A 24,473-nucleotide genomic window follows, 5' to 3' on the forward strand; every position below is an offset into this window, starting at 1 on the left:
CCCAGGTACATTAGGCTCGGGGAAGATGGATGGCTGAGTGCACATCCCAGCTGCTGTGGACTAAAAAGGGAACAGTTGTGCCTAAACACAGAAAATGCTGATGCCTTCCTATTTTATCTCTCCTTGGCTGCTGCAGGGAAATCCAGCAGGGATTGGGTTTCTTGGTTGTCTCCTCTTTTCCCAATGTGGGAGCAGCAAAGGTGTGCAGTGGCGGGGGCAGGTACCCTAAATGTCAGCAAAGTTCACTGGAAAGGAGGCACCAGACTAGCAAGACTGACTGCCCTTTACCCCTAGGGACAGCAGCAGCTTCAGGCATTTCCATATAAAAACAGTGTGCCCTGAAGCACTAAAGGAAAAAAAAATCAAAAGCAAACCACCCTTTTGAGACTATGCAAGGAAAAGAGGCTCTTCCCCTGTCTGATTTTCTGGGTTAAAAATAACTTCTCTAAAGCCATTCCCGAGCCTATTGGAACTTCCTTGATTTTTGTCTTCAGTGAGTTTCTCCTCCCACCCCCTTTCTCCCAAGACGCATCAGACTGCTCTCTGCTCTCACATCTCCTGGAGAAGCAGGTGACATGACCTGAAGAACACGCACAGGATGCTGCATGAGAACAGACAAGACAGTGAAAAGACGACTCCATCTTGAAGCAGAAAAGTTTGATTTTCCCAGTATGTAGGTTAAAAAAAAATGTATATACACATCTCCTTTCCCTGCAAGAGAGGCTACAGCCTGAGCAGCATACCGGCTGTCTATCAGAGCTACAGAACAATGCAAAATAAACCCACTAATTGACACATGCTGCAAAGGCAGGGGCAGGACTGGCCACATTATCCGGTCATTAATGGTCACATTACTTTCAGCAGAACAAATAGAAGGGATCAGCTCCTACCTTGCCAGACACAACCACCCCAGGACGTGGGCTCAGCTCCGCGCAGCTGGAAGCCGAGTGCAGCAGCACAGGAGGAACACAGCACGCAGGGTCAGCGATAATCCAAAGGAAAACCAGCTCGTCCCCGTGCGGCTCGGGGATCAGGGAGCCGGGCTGCGGGGAGTCTCCGCCGGCGGCTCCCTTGTGGATGCAGGATGGCGGGCACAGGCAAGATGACAAGGCACTTCTTCCAGACAGGAGCTGGCTGAGGAATTCCCGCTGCTGCCAGCCACCTGCCCCCCGTCAGGCACAGCGGTGCCAGGGTCTCACTCAGGGAGCATGTGGGCAACAGCGAGGAGCGAGGGCCAGAGCGCTAATGAAAGCGCCAGTGTAAATACAGATGCGCACAGGAGAGGGCTATGGCAGAAATGCAGCTCGTGTTACACACAGCCATTTACAGCAGGCGCGGAAAGCGGGGAGAGCCCGGCAGGGCTGTGCGGGAGGGATCCACTGCCTGCCCTGCTCGGACAGGGAGGGATGGATGGATCCACTGCCTGCCTGCTCGGACAGGGAGGGATGGATGGATCCACCGCCTGCCCTGCTCGGACGGGGAGGGATGGATGGATCCACTGCCTGCCCTGCTCGGACAGGGAGGGATGGATGGATGGATCCACTGCCTGTCTGCTCGGACAGGGAGGGATGGATGGATCCACTGCCTGTCTGCTCGGACAGGGAGGGATGGATGGATCCACTGCCTGTCTGCTCGGACAGGGAGGGATGGATGGATGGATGGATGGATGGATCCACTGCCTGCCTGCTCGGACAAGGAGGGATGGATGGATCCACTGCCTGCCTGCTCGGACAGGGGGTGGGAGGGAGGAATGGATCCACCGCCTGCCAGGGGAAGCATGGAGTGAAGTGACCACTAGCAAGGGGAGACCTCCCCAATTCCGCATGCTCCATCAGATCCTAAGCTCCATATGCAGTAGGTGCTAGCAGTAATGCAAACCCATCCCACTCCCCATGCTGCACCCCAGGTGGCACATCCCCACGCCTTCCCTGGGTGCCACAGCAGCCCACCACGCCAGGGAGAAAGGCTGGTTGGAGCACTGCTCCATTCACCTGCCCTGACCCACTCCTGTTGTCCAGGCCCTCGCCCCAGGCTCCAGGTCTCCACATCTCTGACACTTACCCATCTCTCCCCAGTTCAATGTCTTTGGCATCTCCAGCCAGGATTCTTCTTTCCCTGCCATCTCAGGGTAATTTACAAGCTGTACTTCAACTGGATTTACGGCAAATATGGAACATGGGGAATAGGGACCAGGTTGGCATCTCAGACTATTCTGAATTGGAAGGGACCCACAAGGACCATCAAGTCCAACCCTTAAGTGAATGTCCATTCAGGGGTCAAACCCACAACCTTGGCATTATAAGCACCATGCTCTAACCAGCTGAGCCCATCTCAAGGTTAAGAAGCAAGGTTTAAAGGGTTCAGGGTCTTTTTCTCCACTGTGCCTTCAACTAGAATCAGCAGCAGAGGAGAGACTCGCAGGCTTCATGCATACCCATTTAACAAGCCTTGGAAGCTCTTAGGGAGAGGCTGGGAAGGAGCTGTTTCAGGACATTTCAGAGCCCAGCAGGCCCTGCCTATAAGCCCTGTGCCAGGCAGGCATATAGCCCACACCAGTGACTCTGGGTGAAACTGGCAATGAAGAACAAGGAGTTCCTGTAGTTCTCGAGCAACCATGGTCTGTAAGGATCTGGGGGATCACCAGCTCAGTGGTGTAAAACCTCAAGAAGACCATTTCCCCGCTCAGTGCCTCAGTTTCCCCCCTTGAAAAACAAGGACCATAACACTTACCAAGCTGCTGTGGATGCTGCAAAGTTAACTTCCTCATGGGATGCTGGAGCCCGTGAACAGGAATGAGCATTCTGTGGGACTCTCTTCCCACCCACACAGCAGAGATCCCTTGTGGCTTCCCTCAACATACAAGCTACTGCTTGCTGCTTTCTTCACCCTCAGCACAGCAGGTACCCTGCAAAGACAGGGATCCCCATTACCCGCAAAAGCAGGAGCATCAACCCCTCCACCAGCTGCGCCCAGGCCATTTGCCAGGCAGGAATGCAGTGCACCAGCCTCGGCCGAGCTGTCAAAGCAGCGGAAGGGCTGAGGCTGCACTGCTCTGGAATTCCAGAAACGCACAAACACCCTGTCAGCCTGCACCAGGAATGACTCCTCCCTGCCCCGGACCAGGCTGAATCACTGGAAATACCAAAACAACGATGAGGTCACGTTCCCCGAACAAAGAACTGGAGCCAGATATAGCTGCATGGAGCAGAGTGCTAAAAGGGGACTCGCTGCAGGGGCTGGGGGCTCTGGCAGACAGGCACCATGGGCATTTGTCTCGTTTAAAAACAGCTTGGGGCTGCCAGGAGACTTTTTTTCTTCTCTGTAGGGAACAGGGAATTGGCTTTAAAGCTCTATCCTTCCCGCTGAAAGAGGCACAAACATTCTAATGTTTATGAGTTCAAGGAACAAGGCAGAAGTAAAATTATGACTGGATTCTGAGTCCAGTGTTCCCAAAATCTCACTGTGATACAATGATCTGGCTTAACCAGTGAAGAATCCACTTGCAGCTAACTGAATGGCAGACAAAATACAGTATGTCCATTAGTGCTTTTTGCTTTTGCTCCAGCTTCAGCCAGCTTCCACAAAAAAAAACCCAAACCAAACCAAAAAAAAAAAAACCAACCAAAAAACAAAAAACAAAACCCTCAACAACAACAACAAAAAAACCCCCACAAAATCAACCAAACAACAACAACAAAACTAAAAACAAACCAAACAAACCAAAATGCCAGAAACATTAATTTGGTAAGTTTTCAACAGGATGAGCAGCAAGTAAGAGGGGCTACTATCAATGCTTCAAAAATGAGAACTTCATTATCAGCAAATAATGTATACACACATCTCCTTTCCTTGCAAGAGAGGCTACAGCCTGAGCAGCATACTGGCTGTCTATCAGAGCTACAGAACAATGCAAAATAAACGCACCATAAAGCCTTTTCAAGGCTTTTCAAGGCTTTTCAAGGCTTTATAGTTCCAGACTTTCACAGATCTCTGTGGAGAGAGGCTGGAGACATTTTGCTATTTAGACTGTGAAGGAAATTGCAACATAAGACTTGGAAAGGATAAAGGAATTCACAATAGAATTTGCAATAGCCTGTTCTTTCCCCTTTCCGTAGGACAAGACATTTGGATGGATAACAACACCACCCACAGTCATGCAAATAAGAGGCTCTAAGAATCCAGACTTTGCTCCATCAGGGCACAAACCATTATCTTAATCATAAGCCAAGAGGGAAAAAAGATAGGACTGGACAGCTAATGCCAAGCATGTCACCTGCCTGGCAGGGCAGGGCTCACTGGGCTGGCACACCCTGCAACAACCACAGCAGTGCCTGGCACACCGAGCCAGCCGATGGGCTGTGCCTGCATCACTCCTGTTCTCCTGGAAGTCCATCCAGATTTGCTAATAAAAGTGATAAGAAAATCTGTGGTGAGCTGTGCGTGACTCCCACAGGAGACTCGTGAGAGCAGAAGTGCTCAAAACCAAATCAGTTCATCTTCACCCCACTGGTCCAGCACGCTCTGGTAACCAGAACCACCTGAGAGGGTTGCACCACAAATCCTTCTGGTCTAGTGCCCTATCCCTGACAATGTGGCACTGGCACATAAAATTCACAGAGTGATTTCACAGAGTGATTTCACTGAGTGCAATCAGAGTGATCTCTCCCCTAAGGACACATTCTTCCAGCCTGCAACAATCAGGAGCTCCTACAGCCGGAGGTCACACACTGACCATCATGTTTCAGAGACACTGAAACACATCTCTGCCATTGAGGTGTCTGGTTCCTTTTGGAATCTGTGTGTATTTTCAGTCTTCATGCCATCTCGTAGCAACATGTTCTACAAATCAACTGTGTTGAAAAAGGACTTCCTCAGCCTCCTGTCTAATAAATTATTTTGCTGGATGCACTTCCTCTGTGCTGTGAGAAACAGCAAAGTTTGTTAAGGTCAGTCTTTACTCAACTTCTCCCTACTGAATCCTCTATTACAGATGTTTGCTCTTTCCCAGTATCATCTACTTTTTCTCATTTCATCTCTCTTCCTACAGAAGCTATCCCAGTCCCTTAATCATCCCCATTATACTTTTCTCTATCATTTCCAGGTCTATATTACTCTTTCTGAAAGAGGGTGACCAGCTGGTATGTCATATCCAGATGCAGGCACAACGTGTATCTAGTATACAAGAATACATACCAACAAATTTTGTTTTCAGTGTTTTTTAGCTACAGCTGAACATTTAGCTGATGTGCTCAGATAACAATCCATAGTGACTCCAAAGAGCTTGTTGTGGGCAGTGAGAAACTGTTTCCAGATCACCATGACATGTGGCATTTATCAGCACGATCTCCCATTTGCTGTTTTACCAAGCTAATAGTTCTGTATGATGCTCCTGTAATTCCTCAAGAAGTTTTCAAACCAACCATCCAGACCAATTCAGAATCACTAGAAAATTACAGTCCTCCTGTTTTCCTGTTTTCCAAACCACAGCTGGATGTGTTGCACAGGCACCCCTGGGACCAGGCACTGCAGGTACCAGAGCTGTGATGCCCTGCAAAGCACAGCATTTGACAAGGAGTGCTCCAAGCACAGTGACCAGGAATGCTACATAACCTTTCAGGTCCCTTCCAACCCAAACCATGCTACATTTCCTGGCTACCAGGAACCTGTTAAGAAAATAAAGCTTTAATTGAAAATATGATTCAGTCCCATCACCATTCTGCCAAGGATCCCTGAAAGAGCCTGCAGTGCTGGGTGGCTGACACACATGCTCATCCACTGAGGCTCGACTGAGGACTCAGGTGGAAGTGCAGAGTCCACATCAATGCTTAAGTAACCAGAAATAAATATGCTCACCAAACACTCACCCCAGGCACAAGAGATGTGAACTGTGGAAACCATAATTTCCAGTCCAGGCAAACACACACAAGAATGAGGAGATGGAGAAACTGTGGGCTTCAGATGAGCAGCAGGTACCAGCAGCAAAACCTCAATGAGGCTTCATGCTCCAGAATCAGAAGAACAGAGACCTAGAGCCAGTGAAGCTCATTAAACACCCTGCTATGAGTCCAGGGCTTCGGTGAAGAGCTGGGAATTAAGTATTCAGTGGAAGGCAGATTACATAAGGAAATAAAGAACTGGGGGTAGCCAGCCTCCCTGTACATCTGGGAGGGACACTACAAGCAGAAAAACTCCTTACAACCAAGTTTAACCTGAAGCACTCCAAGTTGATCTGGCAAACCAGAAGGTTCTGACACCTGGCCTAGCTGCAGCAGAGGTTACCACAGGAAAGAGCATCTACAACTACATAAAGTAATTTCATTTCATATCTTCCCAGAGCTAAAAAGCCCAGGAATGGAGTGGAAAAGGGTGAAGGAGCACTTCATCTATCCCTCATCTGTTTTGTACAAAATGCTGTTCACACTCCCAGAAGGGAGACAGAAATTAGGTTTTAATAAACCATAAGCCCTATGCAATATCATGGTTTGGAACATCACATTCTCCAGCTAACATTAAAGAAAAAAAAAAAAGAATTATTCCTGGACATTGTCCATTGAACACTGCTCTGTCAACAGATGCACTGACCCATCCAAAAGGCAACACAACGAAGCCACAGAGTTAGGAAAATGCAGGATACCAGGCAGCCTGCGCAGGAAAATGTGTCAGACAGCATCTGCAGCCACAGCAAAAACTGAAACAGAAGCAGAACTGCAGAGAGACTACTGCACAGCCACAAACCAGGCTTGCACCTTCTGAATATTCCTTGATCCCTTATCCACAGCCTGAAGGTTTTTGAGGGATGACTGCCAGGAGGTGAGGAAGCCTCTGAAGCAGCTGCTCTAGGTGTTGCTGTCTAAGACAAAACGATGCAAACCCACTGCTGCCAGCAAAAGGTCACCAGACTGGAACCCTGCCCAGCAGCTTCCACAAAGCACACTAACCAGGAGACTCTCAGACTGCAATTTTTCAACATGAGAGTACAAATTACTTTTCTAAATACAGACCTGTTCTCTTCATGGAATGAACGGCCTGGATGCCCGCAGGGCTGATGGAGGCTAGCACTTGATGACACAAAAGCCTTCAGTTTAAAATCCAGGGCAGCTACTGACTCCCTGAGTCACCTTGGTGTGCATACTTCAGGCCCCAGCTCCCTGGTGAACGAGGAAATATTGATGCTCCCTGCCTCTCCAAAGAGCCAGAATGCAGTAAAGCTAAAGAGATCTCAGGATCCCTGCTATAAATCCCACAATTAAGGGAAGCAAACAGGACTGCTCATTATGTGCAAAAGCCAGGCCTCCTCTATGAAGTGCCTGATTTGGATGTGGAGGCAGGATGCAGCCAGTAACAAAAACATTGGCCTTCCCTGGAGACCCACTGCTCAGACCACACGATGCTGTGTTTGTGGGGTGACCTGTGGGGCTGGTGATGGCACCTGCAGGCCTGGCACCAGGCCTGAGACCAGCTGCTCCTGCAGTGCCCACAAGGAACTGAGCAGCACAGCCCTCACCAGGACACACACAGCTCCCCCACAGCCAGCACGATGCCCACAGAGAACATACGAAAAGCCAGCAGTTGGGTCATATGTTTTCCTAATTCAGAGGAAGCCTGGCCCAGCTCTGATATCCCACAACACCTCCTCATGTTGGGAGTGGGGGTTGGAAAAGTCGAGATCCATTTATAGCTGGAAAGTCTAGCAGAGGGCTCAGCGTTGGGTGGAAAAGCAGGAGCTGACAACTCCGTACAGTCAGCTCCACCCAGCTGGAGAGGAGAGGCAGGCTGGGGAAAGAGACAGGGCTATGGAAACCTCTTTCCTTCAGTCTGCGGGTGATGGGAGAGAGGTGGCTTCCCTACAGTGCCAGGAAGAGAAAAAACACTCTCTACTTCTAAATGCAGCGAAAGAAGCATGGCAGCAGAATACTAGCTTTGGAAAAACTGAAGAGTAGCTGTGCTGCAGATACAGCCACAAGCACTCAGAGGTCAAGCCCAGGCTGCAGGGCTCTGCACCCTTCCTGTGAGCCTTCATCACATCCAGCCCTGCAGCAACACACCTTTATCACGGGGACAGGGACAGGGCTGTCTGGGAGCTGTGGCTGGGAACTCAGCCCCACATTTATTGCTGGGAGAAATGGCAGCTCCCTCACTCCAGCATATTTACATCAGCCAACGCATCAGCAGATGCAGCAGAATGCCCTTGCCAGTCCTCATGGAAAAAGCTTGGCCCTGAGGACAAGGCACCAGTTTAAAGCATCAGCATGCGCAGACTTATTCTGTGATGACTTCAGCTCCTCCCCGTGTTGTCAGGCATGAGAGGAGAGGTATTTATGTAGCTAACCTAATTTAGCTACAATTGTGCATGTTCATAAGAAAATTAGGAAAAATAACCACTAAAACAGTGTTGAAGAACACAGAGATGATAAGGCTGTAAGAAAAGCAAACACAGTCCTAGGCGAGGCAGTGAAATACCAGAGCTATTGTATAGGCACTGATAAAAGAAGCATCATGCAAAAAAAATTCTGGTCACCCACATTTAAAAATTATAAACTCAAATGAACAGGTGCAGAAAGGGCCTGAGGGAAACAAAAAACCTATCAAACAAGAAGAAACTTAAGAGCCTGGCTTGTTTAGCCTAGGCAAATGTAGGCAGAGAGCGGATAGGATTGCTGTCTAAATATATCACAGGAGACAAACAAAAGTGCTGAAGCAAAAGTATAAAGCTGGCATGACAACAAGAGAATAAATGCAGTGAACACATTTAGGTTGAAAATTAGAGAGAGAGGAAAATCAACCCTTAGGACAGGAAGCTTTCCGACTGGAATACCTGGATTTAGGAAGAATTTTATCAGAGGTCTGATGGGGTTAGAGATACAGTGCATGTGCCCACAGATATCCAAGAGGGCCTTTGCGCTCCTGTTTTGTTCCAGCTGGTAATTAGCATGGGTCATTTCTGAGATGTCTCCATTCATGCAACAGACTTTGCTAAGTATCCAACTGGAGAGCCCAGGGCAAGCACGTACTGCTCCTCTGCCCTCCCATTTCCTAAGAGCTGCTCACGAGTAAGGATTTTCAGGCTGGAGGTCAGTGGGAGAGAGTTGTGTGGATGCAGACGGGCAGAGTGAGAGCTACCAGGCAGCCTGGAGTGCAGGTGTTGCAGTTAGCAATGGAGAACACCCTTGAGGTGCCTCTGCCCGAACGCACCTGCTGCACCACGGTATCAGGGACAGAGATTGCTCACTGTGGGTTCAGGAGAGAGAGCTGTTCCAAGCTCTGCTCTGCTGCAGCGTAAGACAAGGAAACACGTCATCACTGGTTATCAAAGAGTCACAGAATGGTTTGCATTGGAAGGGATCTTAAAGACCACGTTGTTCCATCCCCCTGCCATGGGCAGGGACACCCTGCACCAGACCAGGTTGTTCAGAGCCCCATCCAACATGGCCTTGAGCACTCCCAAGGATGGGGCACCCACAGCTTCTCTGGGCCTCCTGTTCTAGTGCCTCAACACCATCAGAGCATTATCATTATTATCATTATCACTATCATTATCATTCTCGACCCCCAAACTGCAGCCCAGCAGGGCAGCAAGTACAGGCACAACAGCAAAACAACGTTCAAACTGTGAATATTTATATTATGGAATAATGAGGAGGAAAAAAGGGAGAGGGTGAAAACAAACTCCAAAATCTATTTCAGGGATTAATTTTTGACATATCTGTGAAAAGCCAGAGCTTCATAGAAGACCAAGTCATAATTTTCAGACGCGGCACAGACGATGACACGCGGTCTGACCTGCCCCGGGGAGCCCAGCAGAGCACCGCGCACACGAGAAGCAGCGGCCCCGCTCCTGCCCGCGCAATTCCCGCGCAATCCCCGCCGCCGTCCCTTACCGAGCGCCCGCATCGCTCCGCTGTTTACAGCCGCGCCGCAGGGCGGGCTCTCCGCGCTGCCCGCCCACAATGGGTCCTCCGCCTAAGGATGTCTGACGTTTCCTCTAAGTTTCCTCTTAAAACATCCTAGCCAGGATGGAAAATTTTGGGAATTTGTGTGCTTCCCGCGTCAGAATACCGGATGAAAAGGGTTGCCGTCTCAGATCCATTGTCCCACAGACCGTCCCCCCCCCCCGTGCACTTCTGCGTATAAACTTGTTACATCAATTAACACTGTGCCACGGAATCTATCATCCCAATATTCTCTTTTTATTAAAAAAACCAATTATTTTACAAAATCAGGAGTGATGTAGACAGACATCACTGCCAGCTGATGTGTTTCAGATGCTGATTGTGTTAAACCACCGAAAGAATTGTATCTGGTGCAAGCTCACCAACAGCTTTATTATCCCCTACATGTTGTAGCCAACATTTTCAAATCCCCTTTTAGCCAGAAGGTGAGTAGTTTGCACGTAAACTGTATGAGAAGAGAGGCAACAGTGTCAGATTTTCCTTGCTCTGTCAGCACAAGATCTGCCTCTGCTGCTCTGCAATATATTCTGCTGCATCAGATGCCAGGAACAGCTTTGATAGGACTTTCAATCCACAGACCAGTCTGGGTATCATGGCTATGTCTGCTTATCTACACAAATTCTCCTTTTCCCCCTAACCCCAGGGAGGCTGACTGTGAAAAGCATAATCCTGGTCAGAAAGCCATGATTGTCTCTGCAAAGTGAATGGTAAATCAGGGGGAGGTGACAAGCATGAATTACCACAGTGGTTTCCTCAGCCAGAGTGCAGGCTCTCACTTTACTCAGGTGTCTCCTTCCAGGGGAGATCACCAGATAATTTACTCCTTCCCTAGCAAGCAGCTCCTAGACACTGAAGTCTGGACCCAGTCCCAGCTCCAGTTTTGCACTGGCCATGCTGAAATTTAATACCACAGTTTGCAACAAGCCTCCCCAAGCAGCAGGTGCAACGGACTAGTATGGTTGTGGTTTTTGTTTTTTTCTTTCCTGCACTGAGTTAAAACACAGGGAGATGAAACCTTCTATTAGAGCTCAAACAATCTCACACAGTAATTGCTGAAACTGGGACCACAGGCAGCAGGGTGTTCCATGACACGGGGACATGGCTGGCCTCTTGCCATCATACACTGCTTCCTGACAGCTCAGAGACTCAGGGCAGAGTCTCATAAATATCAACTGATTACTGCACAAAAAATTCCAATTCAAATTATGAAAGGAGTCTAAATTTGTATAATGGAGCTGAAAAAAAAACCCAACCTCAACAAAAAAACAAAAACAAAAAACCACCCCCGTAACAACAGCCAGAGGCTTAGTCCTCTGCACAAAAAAAGCTGCATTTAGACAGCTCAGCAGTGCTGGCAGGACAGACTCTCATGCTGCCACGCTGGCCTTCCACCCAGTAACCCTGCTGATTATGGAGTTGCTGTGACAAAACAGCGAGCAAATCCCAGTCCCTCAGGATCACCACATCTTTAGCTGCGTCTGTGCATTTTAGGTCCCTCTGCTGGCAGTCAGACTGGTCGGATTTTCAGCTCTCTGCTACCCGTGTTTGACAGATAACCTGTTCCCAACTAAAATTTGAGCCAGCACAGAGAAACACTGCAGCCATGAAACACTGCAGAGACTCCTGAGGCCTCACTGAGTTCCTCTGAATCATGGCCACTCTGCTCATCAGGGAGGGTGAGGGAGCCACCAGGCCATGCTTATCCCTCGCACTGAACCCCAGCACCAGTGGAGCAAAGGCTATTTCAGCTGCTGGCCATGAAATAGCTTTTCTAGCTTCAGTAATTCTGGTGTGATCACCATCAAGCCAGATGTGCACACATCTCATTCTGTTGGGGGAAAGCAGATGCCTCGTGCTGGCAGCTCAGGTGAGCCTTAACCATGGCATGGGCTTCTCAGGGGCCAGATTTCATGGTTTGATCCATAAGGAAGCCTGAGTGCCTTCTGCTCTTTTATTTTAAGTCTAAATGAAATGGCTGGTGCCCACTTACAAAACTTGAGAGGGTTCTGAGGACAAGAATCCTTTACAAGAGCAGATTTGCAACCCAGATAAATCAGGGCAGGCTGATGACTGTCAGCTCCTGGTCCCTTGACCTACTAAGGGTTTCTCTGAGCTTGCAGCATTTCCTGATGGCAGATGTGGGAGGAGGGTGGTGTTTGGGTACTGGCCATCTCTTGAGAAAGTGGATCACAGTCAAAAGGCTACAAAATCACACATGTTACAAAGACTATGGATTTGTGGGTTGTGTGGCTGGACCTAAGGCACACCTGGGGTCAATACTGTCACCCCAGTAATACGGCCCAGAGTGGATTCATGAAGAAAAATAGAAGGCACATGACTGAGAAAGACATTGCCAATTCAACCTTTTCCTCAGGCTGAAATTCTCTTTGCTCTGAGGTATATAGTTAGAGGGAGAAAAAAATATTATCATTATGAACAATCTCAGGGAGCAGAGATGCCTCCCACAGCATGCTCTCTCTTGTGCCAGGGAGGCCCTCTGGGATACCATGCAACTCCACGCTCCAGCTCACCCTGCTCGCCTTCCCCAGCAGCAGCACATGTCTCTGGAGAAGAAACTAGAATCAGAGAGTGCACGTGGGTGAAAGGAAAGCCCCAAGTCCTCGATTTGGCAGCCCAGAGGGCAGAGTTCTGGGCAGCCACTGTCTTGGTGCCTTGCAGGCAGCACAGCCTCCTCTCCTGACAGCCCTTTACTTTGGTTTGCTTTGTTAATCTTTAAGGGGAAAAAGGGGGTGAAGGGGGGTGCGTCTTTTTTCTTCTCTCCTTTTTTCTTCCTCCTCCGTTACAATCCTTTGTGTTTATATTTGTCACTGTTGGGTGAAAATGTTCCCGTTGTGGCAAAAGGTGACTTTGGCCTCATGTTCCTCCCGGACATGATGAGGGCTCCGAAGCCATGCTGGTGGGAGAAGGCGTAGCCGGAGCGGCGCGTGCTGGTGCGGCGCAGGCGCCGCTTGGGAGAGGGCGGAGGGGGCCTCTTCTTGGCTTCCTTGATCTTCAGCAGCACCTGGGAACCACAAGTGAAGGCGGGAAAAGCGGAGTCACTATTAACAAGCATCATTAAATGCACCATTAACAAGCAGAGGGAAGAGGAGCAGAGAAAGGGAAACAAAAGCAGGAATCCAGAGGAAAAATGAGGAATATTCTATTCTATTCTATTCTATTCTATTCTATTCCATTCCATTCCATTCCATTCCATTCCATTCCATTCCAAAAGGTGTTAATGGGAGCATCATCTGTAAATCATGAGAGGGAATTTTATTTCCATGAATTCCCCACATCTCTGATATGCCATGGCTGGGGTATCGCTGTAGGACTTTCACTCAAATCACCCACAATGTGAAAGTCATCTCAAAAAGTCAAAATTCCAGAAAACTAATAAACATTCAAGGACTGGCATATTTAATATAGAAAACAGGCTAGTAAAGGGAGTTTCTGATACATAAAACCTTTTTATGATTACAATGATGAATGTTATAGAACTATGAAATCATAGAGTGGCTTGGGTTGGAAGGGACCTTGAGGATCATCTCATTCCAGCCCCGCTGCCACTATATCAGGTGTATCAACACCTCATGCAACTTGGCTTTGAATGCTTACAGGGATAATTGAGAGATTCCTGTATTCCTTGGCAGATGGGAAATAAATACTGCACTTTATTTGCAGACAGTGGGCTTTCTGCTCCCAGGTGGCCACTGAGTTAATCTGCTGTCAAGAACCTTTTCAGAATGGGGCTGTCTAATGCTGCTCTTGAGAGCCTGTGGCTCAGCAGAACCCCCAGCTGCCAGACTCCTGTGCTTCTTGCTTGGCACAATGGCAGTGGCAGGTGCTTGGCCTCTCTAAACATCAGGCCTGTCTGCTACCATCTGGGGGACTCTGTGGAGCTGGAGAGCTGGAAACCCACTCCTATCCTGTGACCATTCCCTTCCAAGAGGAGGCAGAGAGGTAATTTTGTGCTAGAGAGAGAGGGATGCCCAACCTCAGCAGTGAGGCTGGGATTCTGTGCGACAGCCGTGTTTGAATTCTGCTCAGCTGGGGTAAACTCTGCCCATTTTTACAACCCCCAACTGCCTCCAGCTGTGTCCCAAGGACCTCCCTACCCAGCAGGTCCCTAACACCCGCCTACCCTCTCTGCGAGGGCTGAGAATTCCCCCGACATGTTCTCCTACAGCCATCCCGGGGATGACCAGGGAGGGCGTCAGCTGCGGAGCCTTGCCCTGGGGCTGTGCTCTGACCCCCATTCGCAGCAGCTCGGCGCAGGGAGAGGAAGGAAGCACGAGGTGGCAGCAGCATTCAGCAAATGCTCCTGCTTGGGAGCGAGCCCGGGGAGCTCTGAATGCGCTGATGCTCTTGAGGGGTCCCTTGGCTGCAGTGAGCAGTGCGCTCCCTGCCCACTCCATCACTCCCTGCCTCTCCCTGCCCTGGTGCCCTCACCTTCATATTCCCAGGGATGGGAGGGAAGCTGGTTCCAGAGGGGACATACAGCCATTGGCTACAAAAAGTAAATTCTGAAATAAGTAAAAAAATCCCCAGCAAACATATATTCCCTCGTGGAGGGTGAAAGCCTGTGGTCTGCCAGGCTAAAAACTGCACAGCATCAGGGCAGGAGGAACATGCCACTCCTTTGCCACTGAGCCACAGCGCTTAAACCCTGCACCTAAAAATAGTGCAGCTTTCCTGCCTCAGAGCAATCTAATCCACATCTAAATAATCTCAGCCTTGGTCCCAGCTGCAGATGGTTTGAACCGTGCCAAACCCAAAATTCAATCCTTGTTCTCTGGGGAGTCAGGGACAGACAGATGGCAGCAGTTGCACCAATACAGACACACAGCCCAGGTGATGCCAAGCCCATGAAATGTGGCTCCACAGTGAGCCTAGGCTGTGGCAAGCAGGATTTCTGGTTTAATGAGGTATCTCCTTACTTTGTCACTGGGAGTAGGCTTTAACTGAGCCTTCAGGAATCGGAAGCCCACCACGGGCAGCACGCAGAGGGCGATGCTGAGGAAGATGGCCAGCCACACGTTGGGTTGGCTGAGTGTGTTACGAGCCGTACCTGGAAAACAAACAAACGCACACACGATTAAAACTGCAAAAGCAGCAGCTCCCACCATTATTCCCTGTTGCTCTCTGTGATTTCAGAGCACCTGGCAAATAGACCAAAATACAAGGCAGACATCGTCTCCAACATTGAAATCACCTGGCTGTAGAGAGAACTGCAAAGTCAGTGTCACTGTCTGAGATGAGCAAAGAGAAATGCAATGTCCAGACATGATTGCAGCAACAACCCAGGTGGACAAGGGTGTCAGAGTGAGTCTTTTCTCTCTGCGAAGAGTCAAATCACAGCAAAGGATTGATATAAACATTCAGGAGACCTTAAGCAGCAGCTCAGGACTCCAGTGCAAAAGGAAGAATAATGCTTTCTTGCTTCCCTGCACCATTTCCTGAAGGATATGGAATACTGGCTCTGCCCAGCAGGCAATGGGAATCACAGCCCTTTGTGAGAGGAGCATGTGTTGCTCTGGGGAGTGCACAGACAGTGTAGCCTAATGGGGTATTGGCAGCACCACTGCCACGTGGTGGCACGTCACTGACACCTCCTTTGAAACCAAAGTGCTCATTTCTGGCTTTTACAAAACTGTGGGAATGTAGAATAGAACAAACAGTCTGCAAAACCCTCATTACAGGACTTAATGATGCTGGTGTTGGCAGTATATTTGCTGAATATTTTCTTTCCAGTTGGCCAAATTCTGCTGTAATACAACTTCACTGAAATGTAAGTAAACAAGTTGTCTTAGTCCAGACTAGAAACACTTTCCTTAAAAAATGGTTTCAAACTGGGACCTTATTAAGAGGCCCTCAGCATTGTGGCTTCTTTGACCAATGTAGTAACAACAGAGCAGCAGATGAGATACCCCTGGCAAGTGAGTTATAACCACCATAGAATCCTCAAGGTGGGAAGAGACGTTCAAGATAATCCAGTCCAACTGTCCACCTGCCCTGGGAAACTGAACAGACATTCTGATTTCTCTCACTCAGCATTTTTGATTCTTAAAGCCATCTCTAAGTGGATGTGATCATCTGCTTGAAAGATATGTTGCAACAACTAACCTGCATCTCAGATATTTCTAAGGCCTTTGCTGTTGCAGTGAAGATAGACAAAAGAAGTTTTTACTGAAAAAGTCAGTAAAAAATGAAGGCGTTGATTATTACAAAGATCTGAGACTTGAAATAAAAAGTGTTGGGATTTCATAAGTAGAGACTCATAACAATGTTTTATCTATATTGGCTATGGATGCACACAGCTATTAAAAACATCTGAATTACTTTTAATTACTTTGCTTACAATATAAGTACATGTTCTTCCTGGTCAAAGTCTCAGGAGATGGACTCATTTTTTATCCTTAATTTTTTGCATGTGCTCAGAAATTTGTTGTGTAAAATAATTACAAAGACCTGGTCACCACTGGTATGTTTTGTTGTTGGGGATTTTGCCATTTATCCTGGCAGAAGGCTCACCATAATCACATGGCATTTTTCTCATGTCTGACTGGATGTTGTACTTCTATGCGTTCCTATGCCAAAATGTTAACTTATTTAAAAAGATCACACAGCTACAAATAAGACGCTCCTATATAGCTGTAAAAATTGGATATCTGGAACCCAGACATAGAAGACCAGCAGAAAGCATTCCATCCAGCTCATTAGGTTTATTTAAAAGACAATTCTTATGACTGCATGGGAATCTTACACAAGGAAGGGAACATGGCACACATTCACCTGGATAGATGGGATTCAAAATAAATCCCAGCAACCCTCAGAAATATTCTGGCATTTCTTGCAGAAAAGGCAACCAATATATCCTGAAATATACATAGAAATGCTTGGAAACTTTAAGCCCTGCAGTATATCCATTCTGAGTGCAATCCAGATTTGTCCCCAGGCTTACCAATGAAGGGAAAGGAGGCTGTGAAGATCAGGTACATGCCGTCACTGTACATGGTGAAGGTGATAGCAAAATAAACAGAAAGGCTGCCCCAGATGAAGAACTGGTTGACAACTGTCCAGTAAGAGGTGTCCAAGCCAATCTGAAAGAAGAGAGCAATGCAGCTATTGTCAGTGCCTTCCTGATTTAGCAGATCTGTGCTGAACACAGCTTGTCCTCTGCTTTGTACATCTCCCCCTGAGCATGCTATTCATTCAAGCCTCAAGAAATAACAGGTCACAAATCATAAGATTCTGGGAAACCATTGAAGGCAAGATTACTACGTTTATCCTGTTGTTCCCTCTTCTCAAGCGTTCGCTAGTGGCCAATCCCAGAGACAGAATATTAAGGGACTTTAAAGATCATCCTGTTCCAATCCCACTGCCTTAGGCAGAGACGCCTTCCACTAGACCAGAGCCCCATTCATCCTGACCTCGAACACTTCCAGGGATGCGGCATCCACAGCTTCTCAGGGCAACTTGAGCCTGTGCCTCAACCCCCTCACACGGAAGAATTTGTGCCTAGTATCTAACCTAAACCCACTCTCATCTCAAAGCCAGTAACTCTTCTTCTATTACTCCATGCCTGTGTGAAAAGTCCCCACCCAGCTTTCTTGTGGCCCTTGGTCAGTACTGCAAGGCTGCAATGAGGTCTCCCTGGAGCTTCCTCTTCTCCAGACTGAGTAATCCCAGTGTCCTTGTCCTCAGCGTCCTTAGCAGAGGTGCTCCAGCCCTCTGATCAGCTTCATGGCCCTCCTCTGGACTTGCTCCAACAGGTCCTCATCCTTCTTATGCTGAGGGCCCCGGAGTTGAACACAGTAAGTTCAAACAAGTCAGGCTTCATTTCCCCACTCCTTACACTATAAGTTAGGAGAACAAGTCTGCAAAGACTTCAGACAGCAGGAACTATTATCCAGGAAAGTGTGATTGATTGGTTTTCTTTTCAGAAATCTCTCTCATCCTGATGGTACCATCTGACTTTTCTACCACCAAGTCTTAGCTATTTCTTCCAGCAAGTTCAGGCTGCGTCACACATACATCATGCACTGGGCCAGGCTGCAGAGACATCTCCATAATGGAGAACCTATAAATAACTGCCTGATGGCAGACAGACAGCCCTGTGCTTCAAACCCTTCCCATAAAACTAGAACATGTCCTTCTCTATTCCCTGCCTTAACTAATTTGTCTGTTATGACTGCAATCTTCCCAAGGCAAAGACTCTTCTTTCCTGTCACCCTGATCTTTTATAGCATACAGATCTCCTGTTCTGTTGAACTGAGGAGACTAATCTGGTGTCAAGAGACTTTTTTTGCAAGATTGCACAATGCAGTAGCAAATGCAATGCTGTCAATGGCCCTCCAGATGCTGCTATCATGAAACAACTAATTCCTAAAGGTATTACCTGGGATGCCTTACCTGTACAGACACCACGATCAGTAAGCAGGTCTGGGCCATCAGAGCAAAGGACTGGTAGTCAGCAATGGCCTTCCCATCACTCCTCATTGTATTGTACATGGCCCCATAGGGGATGAAGAAGAGGATGAGGGAGCTGTAGATCCCTTGCAACATGCACTTGACAAACACCACCTTGTTAAAGTAGAGGTTTTGCTGGCCAGGCACATACAGCTGAGGGAACAGCATGCTCCAGCGATCATCCACATCCTGAAAGCAGAGAGGAGACAGTCAGATTTGCTGGCAGCTACCCAGCCAAAGACACAGAGCCAGTTAGGGCTGCCATGTCCCTGTGACATGCATTTCCATGAGAAAAGGCCTAGCACACAATTCACTCAGTTGTGCTTACTGGCATGGCACATCCCAAGGTCACCTGGGCATATTTTCCATAAAGTATTTTACCTTTCTTGTGCTAAAAAAAAATTGACAGCTGATAAAAAAAGAAAGAATATACACTTAATCTAAAGCAGACTACATAGTCTGTTCTACAGAGAATTGTCTGGAAGCTAAGGGTTAGAAAATACCTCCCCACACAGGCAAGGCTGTCTCACTTGGATCCCTTAAGTGTCCAGAGTGGAGCACTGAACCACTGGAAAGTAACCAATGCCTCTTCATTTAACTTGTAAAATGCATATAGGAGCAGCTTTATTGCTCCTTTGTCTAGTCAAACAGTAATAGTAAGGTTGAAATTTCTGTGAAATTACCACAGAAAGAACTCACTAGAAAGGCTGAACTTGCGAAAAAAAAAAAAAAAAAACAAAAAACCCCAAAAAAACAACAAAACAAAAACTTTCAGAGATCCAGTTAATTAGCTGTTTTGTCTGGTCATTAGGAAGTCACTTGCCAGGCTTCAGGAACACAGGTAGGAGGGTATGACTGCTCCAGGGGAGGGTTGCAATGGCATCTGGTGCTGTAAGCAGGAGCCTAACCCAAAAATCTCATCACACACTGAAACCTACAGGCCAAATCAGGGTAATCATATTTATCTCAACTCCCTGTTCCTCACAGGACTACTAAAACCCAAATTATATGACTAGAAGGGAATACACCTTCTCTCTGGTGCATCTTTTTTTTGTGATTTAAGTTCTCTCTGTCAGGTTTTTATTTCAGAGGTTACCACAGTATGTCGCCAAAAGGTCAGGTGCTTTTGCTTCATGGAACCAACTCAAAATACCTGGACACAAAATCCCCATGAATAAAATCCCCAAAGTGATGACAGAAACAGTACCTGATCAAAGAGACTCATTCCTAGCACTGGGAGAGAGGTGTATACCAAATTGTAAAGTGTAATGAACCACTCATCATAGACAGTCTGGGAAAACAAAAACAAAAACAAAGCAAGTGAAGTTAGCAAAAAGTTATGCTTTCCATTTCTTTGAAAGTATATGCAATTACCTGCTGCAACACCTTGGTTTGAGTTGTTGCTGAGACAAAAGGGATGAGATGACTCAAACTCAGCATCCCTAAAGAGGGGAAGGATCACATTATGCCAGCCCAGCCTGCTGAGCACCCACTGCTGGCTGTAGCCAGAGCAGGATCCCTTAGCACCACCCTGCACCCCCAGCCCCTGATGTCTGCACTCCCCACATCTGTGTTTAGTTGGAGGCTGGTTTGCCATGAACCAGCTCCAGTTTTTTTACTCTGGATGTGTTCCTCTGGCAAGCTCCTGATGCCCACAGGCATCGCAGGTTAAACTGCTTGCTCCAAATATGCTAACAGCACAAGCGTAGATCTTACCAGATCTGCACCAAACTCTAATCTGTGTCATCAGCTGATGGTTGCAACCACTTTGAATACTTTTGAAATTCCTGCAAGTGATGCATGTGCTTCATAATGCACCTAAATGCCAGAGAAAGTTTATACTGGATATTAGGGAAAAAATCTTCATTGAAAGGATGGTGAGTGTTTAAAAAACATGTGGATGTGGCACTGGGGGACATACTTTAGTGGTGAACATAACAGTGTTGGGTTTTTGGTTGGACTCGATGATCTAGGAAGTAATGATTATATGATTACACAATATATGTATTCTGTCTCCAGGCATCTGTCCTCCAGCAGCAGCAATGGAGGCAGCAATATCTCCTTTATACCTATGTGGCTAAAGAATACAGACTTGAGTTTGTTTAGTGAGGTGGGAGGAATGGCTTCGTTTATTTCCTTGTGAAATGTTTCCAGACACTTCACTTGGAAATGCTAAATGTAGAGTTACAGAATGGTTTTGCTTGGAAGAGTGCTGTAAAATTAATCTAAATCAACCTCCCTCCAATCAGCACAGACATCTTCAGCTAGGTTGGGTTGCTGAGAGTCCCATCCAACCTGACCTGGAATGTTTCCAGGAAGAGGGCATCAACCCCCTCTCTGGGCAACTTCTGTGAGTGTTTTACAAAGTTCATTGCAAAAAACTACTTCGTTGTTAATCAATCTAAGCTTAGTTTAAAATCACGACCCTTTGTCGTATTGCAATAGGCCCTGCTAAGAAGTTACTCTACAGCTCTCTTGTAGCACTTCTAGGTACTGAAAGGTGCTCTAAGATCTCCCTGAAACTTTCTCATCTCCCAGATGAACCAGCCCTCCACCCCCAGCCTCTTTTCACAGCAGAGCTGCTGCCTATAACCATCTCCACGTCCCTGACGAAACCGAAGCCAGACCTACCTGTGCTGAGAAGCCTGAGAAGAAGCCATACCAGAAATGCACCAAGGTGAAGGCAAAATTCTTGTAGAAGAAATACTTGAGGAACTTGCACATGCGGATGTAGGACCAGCGCCCGTGGACCAGGAGCAGGCGCTGCAGGTAGCGGAACTGCGCGAAGGAGAAGTCGCTGGACAGGACCGCCTGCATCCCCTCCTGGCCACTGATGCCAACCCCAATGTGGGCAGCTGCAACGAGAAGGTCGTTGGTCACTTCATTATACTAAGAGTTTTCACTGCCCCCTTTTTTAAAATTAATTTTTAAAATGAATTATCCAGCATTGAATACCATGTTAATTCCCTCACGGCCTTCATAGAAAGTCAGAATGAAAAGTTTTTAAAAAAAAAAAAAAAATTGGTGCACTAATTCTTTCAGCAGCACTATGATTTTGGCTCTGTGATGCATTTCCCATAAGTGGGCTTTTATTATTTGAATGAAATTATAGGTTCAGTGACAGTTTACAGTTTTTTTCTGAACACTTTCCAGCAGCACAAATACTGTTGTTTATAACGGCTGCTATTATGAAGCAGGAACTTTAATTTATATTGACATGTGACTTTTATTTAATATGCATGCATGTCCTTCCAGGAGCCTTAAAATATCATCCCAGACAGGCAAAATCTTCAAACCATTTTAAATTTTCTCAGACACTGTGCTAAAAGGCAGACTGTAGCCTTTTTATGTTTCCTGGGCTTTATTAGTTCAATCAAATAATAAGATAGAAGAGCCACGTATTTTTTTTTTTAATAGTAACTTGCGTTTATTAAACATGGACATAAGCTTAATGTGACAGCTAATTATACAGCTTTAACTAATGAATACAATCTTAGTGGCTGAAGGCTGGTTTGATTCAGATGTTTCCACTGAACTGAATTGATAAAACCCCATCGTCTCAATCCTCTTGTGGGGGGAATGGATTAGTTTCTAATTATTATGTACACTTTAACTTTCTTCTCCTTTCTTTGCTGACTGCCTGACTTATCTCCCTTGAAGCTCTCTACTTAGCCTTTTCTTTCTTAATTAAGAGGCTCCAGTTAATCAATTCTTGCAAATTAACACAAGGAATATTAGCAATAGGTCTGTCTGAATAATCTTAATTTAATTATACCTAGTTAGGATTTTTTTTCATAAATTCACTGAGGTAATGCAGCATCAAATGATGCTCAAGGATGGAGAGGCCTGGAAGCCTACCATATGTAACTCAAGGGAGATAATTAACAAACAGTCCTGACACAAATAAATGCTGAAAAAAGCACCCCACATAATATTATACAGAATATTTACAGGCACAAAAATTTTATTTCTGCTTTGAGTCAGGCCCTCTATGGTCCACACTGTTTGTTATATACATTGTCCTTGCGATGGTGGCCGTGCAGACACACTGATTGACACATCACAGCCCAAGTGGGCTTTTCACAGAATCACAGAGCCATTTAGGTTGGAAAACGCCTGTAAGATCATCAAGACTGACCATTTTATCTGCTCTAAGGGAGAAACCAAAAAAGAGACACTTAATGCAACCTTAGCTCCTGAAGGAGCCCAGTGTGACCCACAAGGCAGGAGACACAACTAACCTGTAGTGAGAGTGCTTTATAGAGATCTGCCAAAACCTGGGACACAGACACATGTTTCTACAAAGAGGGTGGTACAGGAGGCACTCAGATATGTGTTCCTGCTGCTAGCCTCCCTCAGAGAGCAAACACCTCTTTGAGTCAGTCTGCCACAGCACGCTGGCTGTCAGCCACCACTCACTTTTGATCATGCTGACATCGTTGGCACCGTCTCCGATCGCCAGGGTCACAGCCTTCTTGTACTTCTTCACCAGCTCCACCACCTGGGCCTTCTGCAGGGGAGTCACCCGGCAGCAGATCACCACTTTGCACATGCAGGCAGTTCTCACCAGCTCCAGCTCCAGGTTCCCTTCCAGCGCGTAAGCCTGGAAAGGAGGAAAAGAGGAAAGGAGGAAAGGGAGCGCTCAGGGCAGGCTCACAGCAGCTCCTGGCCTGGCACAGAGGGTGCAGCGAGGTGCCCACCACAGCTGAGCCAGGCCCTTACACCAGTGTGGGTGAATCCATCCACCCAGTCACAGGGAGCATCCACACTGCACATCACACTGTGCACCCTACTCCTACAAGGCTGCACTTTGGGGGCACCACATCTGGATATGCACCACAGCTGGGTAGGCACCACATCTGGGTATGAACAACAGCTGGGCATGCACAGCACCTGCATTGGCTGATGTAACCTGACAGAGGGCAGAAGTGTCATACACCAAAAGCAAGAAGCTGCTGCAGGGCCTGAGACAGCCTTGCGTATCTCCATGTGAGAGAGTCTCTGCTCATCCCTCTTGGATTACTATTTAAGCTCTGGGAGATAAATAGGAAAGATTTCAATTTGTTAAATGACTAATTAAAAAAAAAACATGGAAAAAGTTAAGCCCAGGTGGGCATGACACAGCAAAACACAAAACTAAGGAGAAGGCTGCTTTATTCTGAGTGCTGACCTTTTAAATCAGTCAGCTGTGTTATTTCTATTCGAGAAGCACTGAGATAATTGGATGTCTAGTCACCCCTCCAGCTTTTCATGAGGAGGAGGAAGCAGTGTGAGCTTTTCAAATTTCTTTCAGATCATGCTTTATGGCTCTGTTCTTTGTTGTCTCTTTTTAGCAGACACGTACAGAAGGAATCTTCAAGGCTCACTCCTGCTCAGAGCCATTAGAGCAGGGCCCTACCTTGTCTGTGTAAGGGAGACAGTCCTCAGGCCATATATTCTTTCTTTTTGAAACAGAGAGCTGTGAATCACCAGTGTTCTCTCTTTCCTCTGTCATGGCAGCAGGCTTGATCCACAGGAGACCTTTTCATGGTTCAGCCTGAGTAGTGATGGTCAGTGCAGTCAGAGATGGCTTTTGCCTCAATATCCTCGCTGCACAGCACCAGCCAAATGTTACCACTTTGTATATGTATAATATATCACTTTGTATATTAATGGAGCAGCTGCATACAAATAAAGTGGCGTGATGATGCCATTAAGGATGCTGACAATTTTCTGTTCTCTGCTTTCTTCAGGCAACCCCAGATGTGTGCATAGCCCAGCACTGCCCTCACACCCCTCTACAGGCAGGGATAGAGCACTGAGCAGGTGCTGTGTGTGGGACAGTATCACACCATTGTTCAAGCTTGTAGAAATAAATAAATAAATGACATCTAGATTTGCCTGCACTGTCCTTGTGGTCCCCACCGAGAAAGCCATAATCTTGGTGGAACTCATTGTGTCTACTGTGTGGACTGGCTGCTCCCACACAGCCCAGACTGTGTGGGACATATCCCCTTGCCAGGGTGTAGGCCAGTGTGTGTTTTTCCAGGAATATAAAGAAAGCTTTGACATCAC

The 24,473-nt window shown here is 47.2% G+C and overlaps 2 protein-coding genes across 3 annotated transcripts in view; both read right to left on the reverse strand.

Annotated features, from left to right (window-relative positions):
• The window catches only part of RUSC2 (RUN and SH3 domain containing 2), a 56,904-nt gene extending 46,970 nt beyond the window's left edge, over positions 1 to 9,934 (reverse strand). Inside the window, exons 1-2 of one of the 2 annotated variants that reach the window (XM_054283323.1) lie at positions 9,879 to 9,903; positions 2,731 to 2,905 (exon numbers count right to left, since the gene is read on the reverse strand). The gene's annotated coding sequence lies outside the window, so the exon portion shown is untranslated. Of the gene's footprint in view, positions 1 to 2,730; positions 2,906 to 9,878 lie in introns of both variants that reach the window. The other variant, XM_054283325.1, reaches the window with a different exon arrangement.
• Positions 9,935 to 12,750: 2,816 nt separating this feature from the next.
• The window catches only part of LOC128941563 (phospholipid-transporting ATPase ID-like), a 63,848-nt gene continuing 52,125 nt past the window's right edge, over positions 12,751 to 24,473 (reverse strand). Inside the window, exons 21-27 of the mRNA XM_054283398.1 lie at positions 22,839 to 23,022; positions 21,051 to 21,274; positions 19,627 to 19,710; positions 18,363 to 18,608; positions 16,912 to 17,050; positions 14,888 to 15,018; positions 12,751 to 12,972 (exon numbers count right to left, since the gene is read on the reverse strand). Of these exons, the coding sequence (XP_054139373.1) occupies positions 12,751 to 12,972; positions 14,888 to 15,018; positions 16,912 to 17,050; positions 18,363 to 18,608; positions 19,627 to 19,710; positions 21,051 to 21,274; positions 22,839 to 23,022 (1,230 nt within the window). The remainder of the gene's footprint in view (positions 12,973 to 14,887; positions 15,019 to 16,911; positions 17,051 to 18,362; positions 18,609 to 19,626; positions 19,711 to 21,050; positions 21,275 to 22,838; positions 23,023 to 24,473) is intronic.

Source organism: Melozone crissalis, unplaced genomic scaffold, assembly GCF_028551555.1.
Source record: "Melozone crissalis strain CALT ecotype California unplaced genomic scaffold, PUWL_Pcris_2 ptg000036l_1, whole genome shotgun sequence".
Lineage (NCBI taxonomy): Eukaryota > Metazoa > Chordata > Aves > Passeriformes > Passerellidae > Melozone > Melozone crissalis.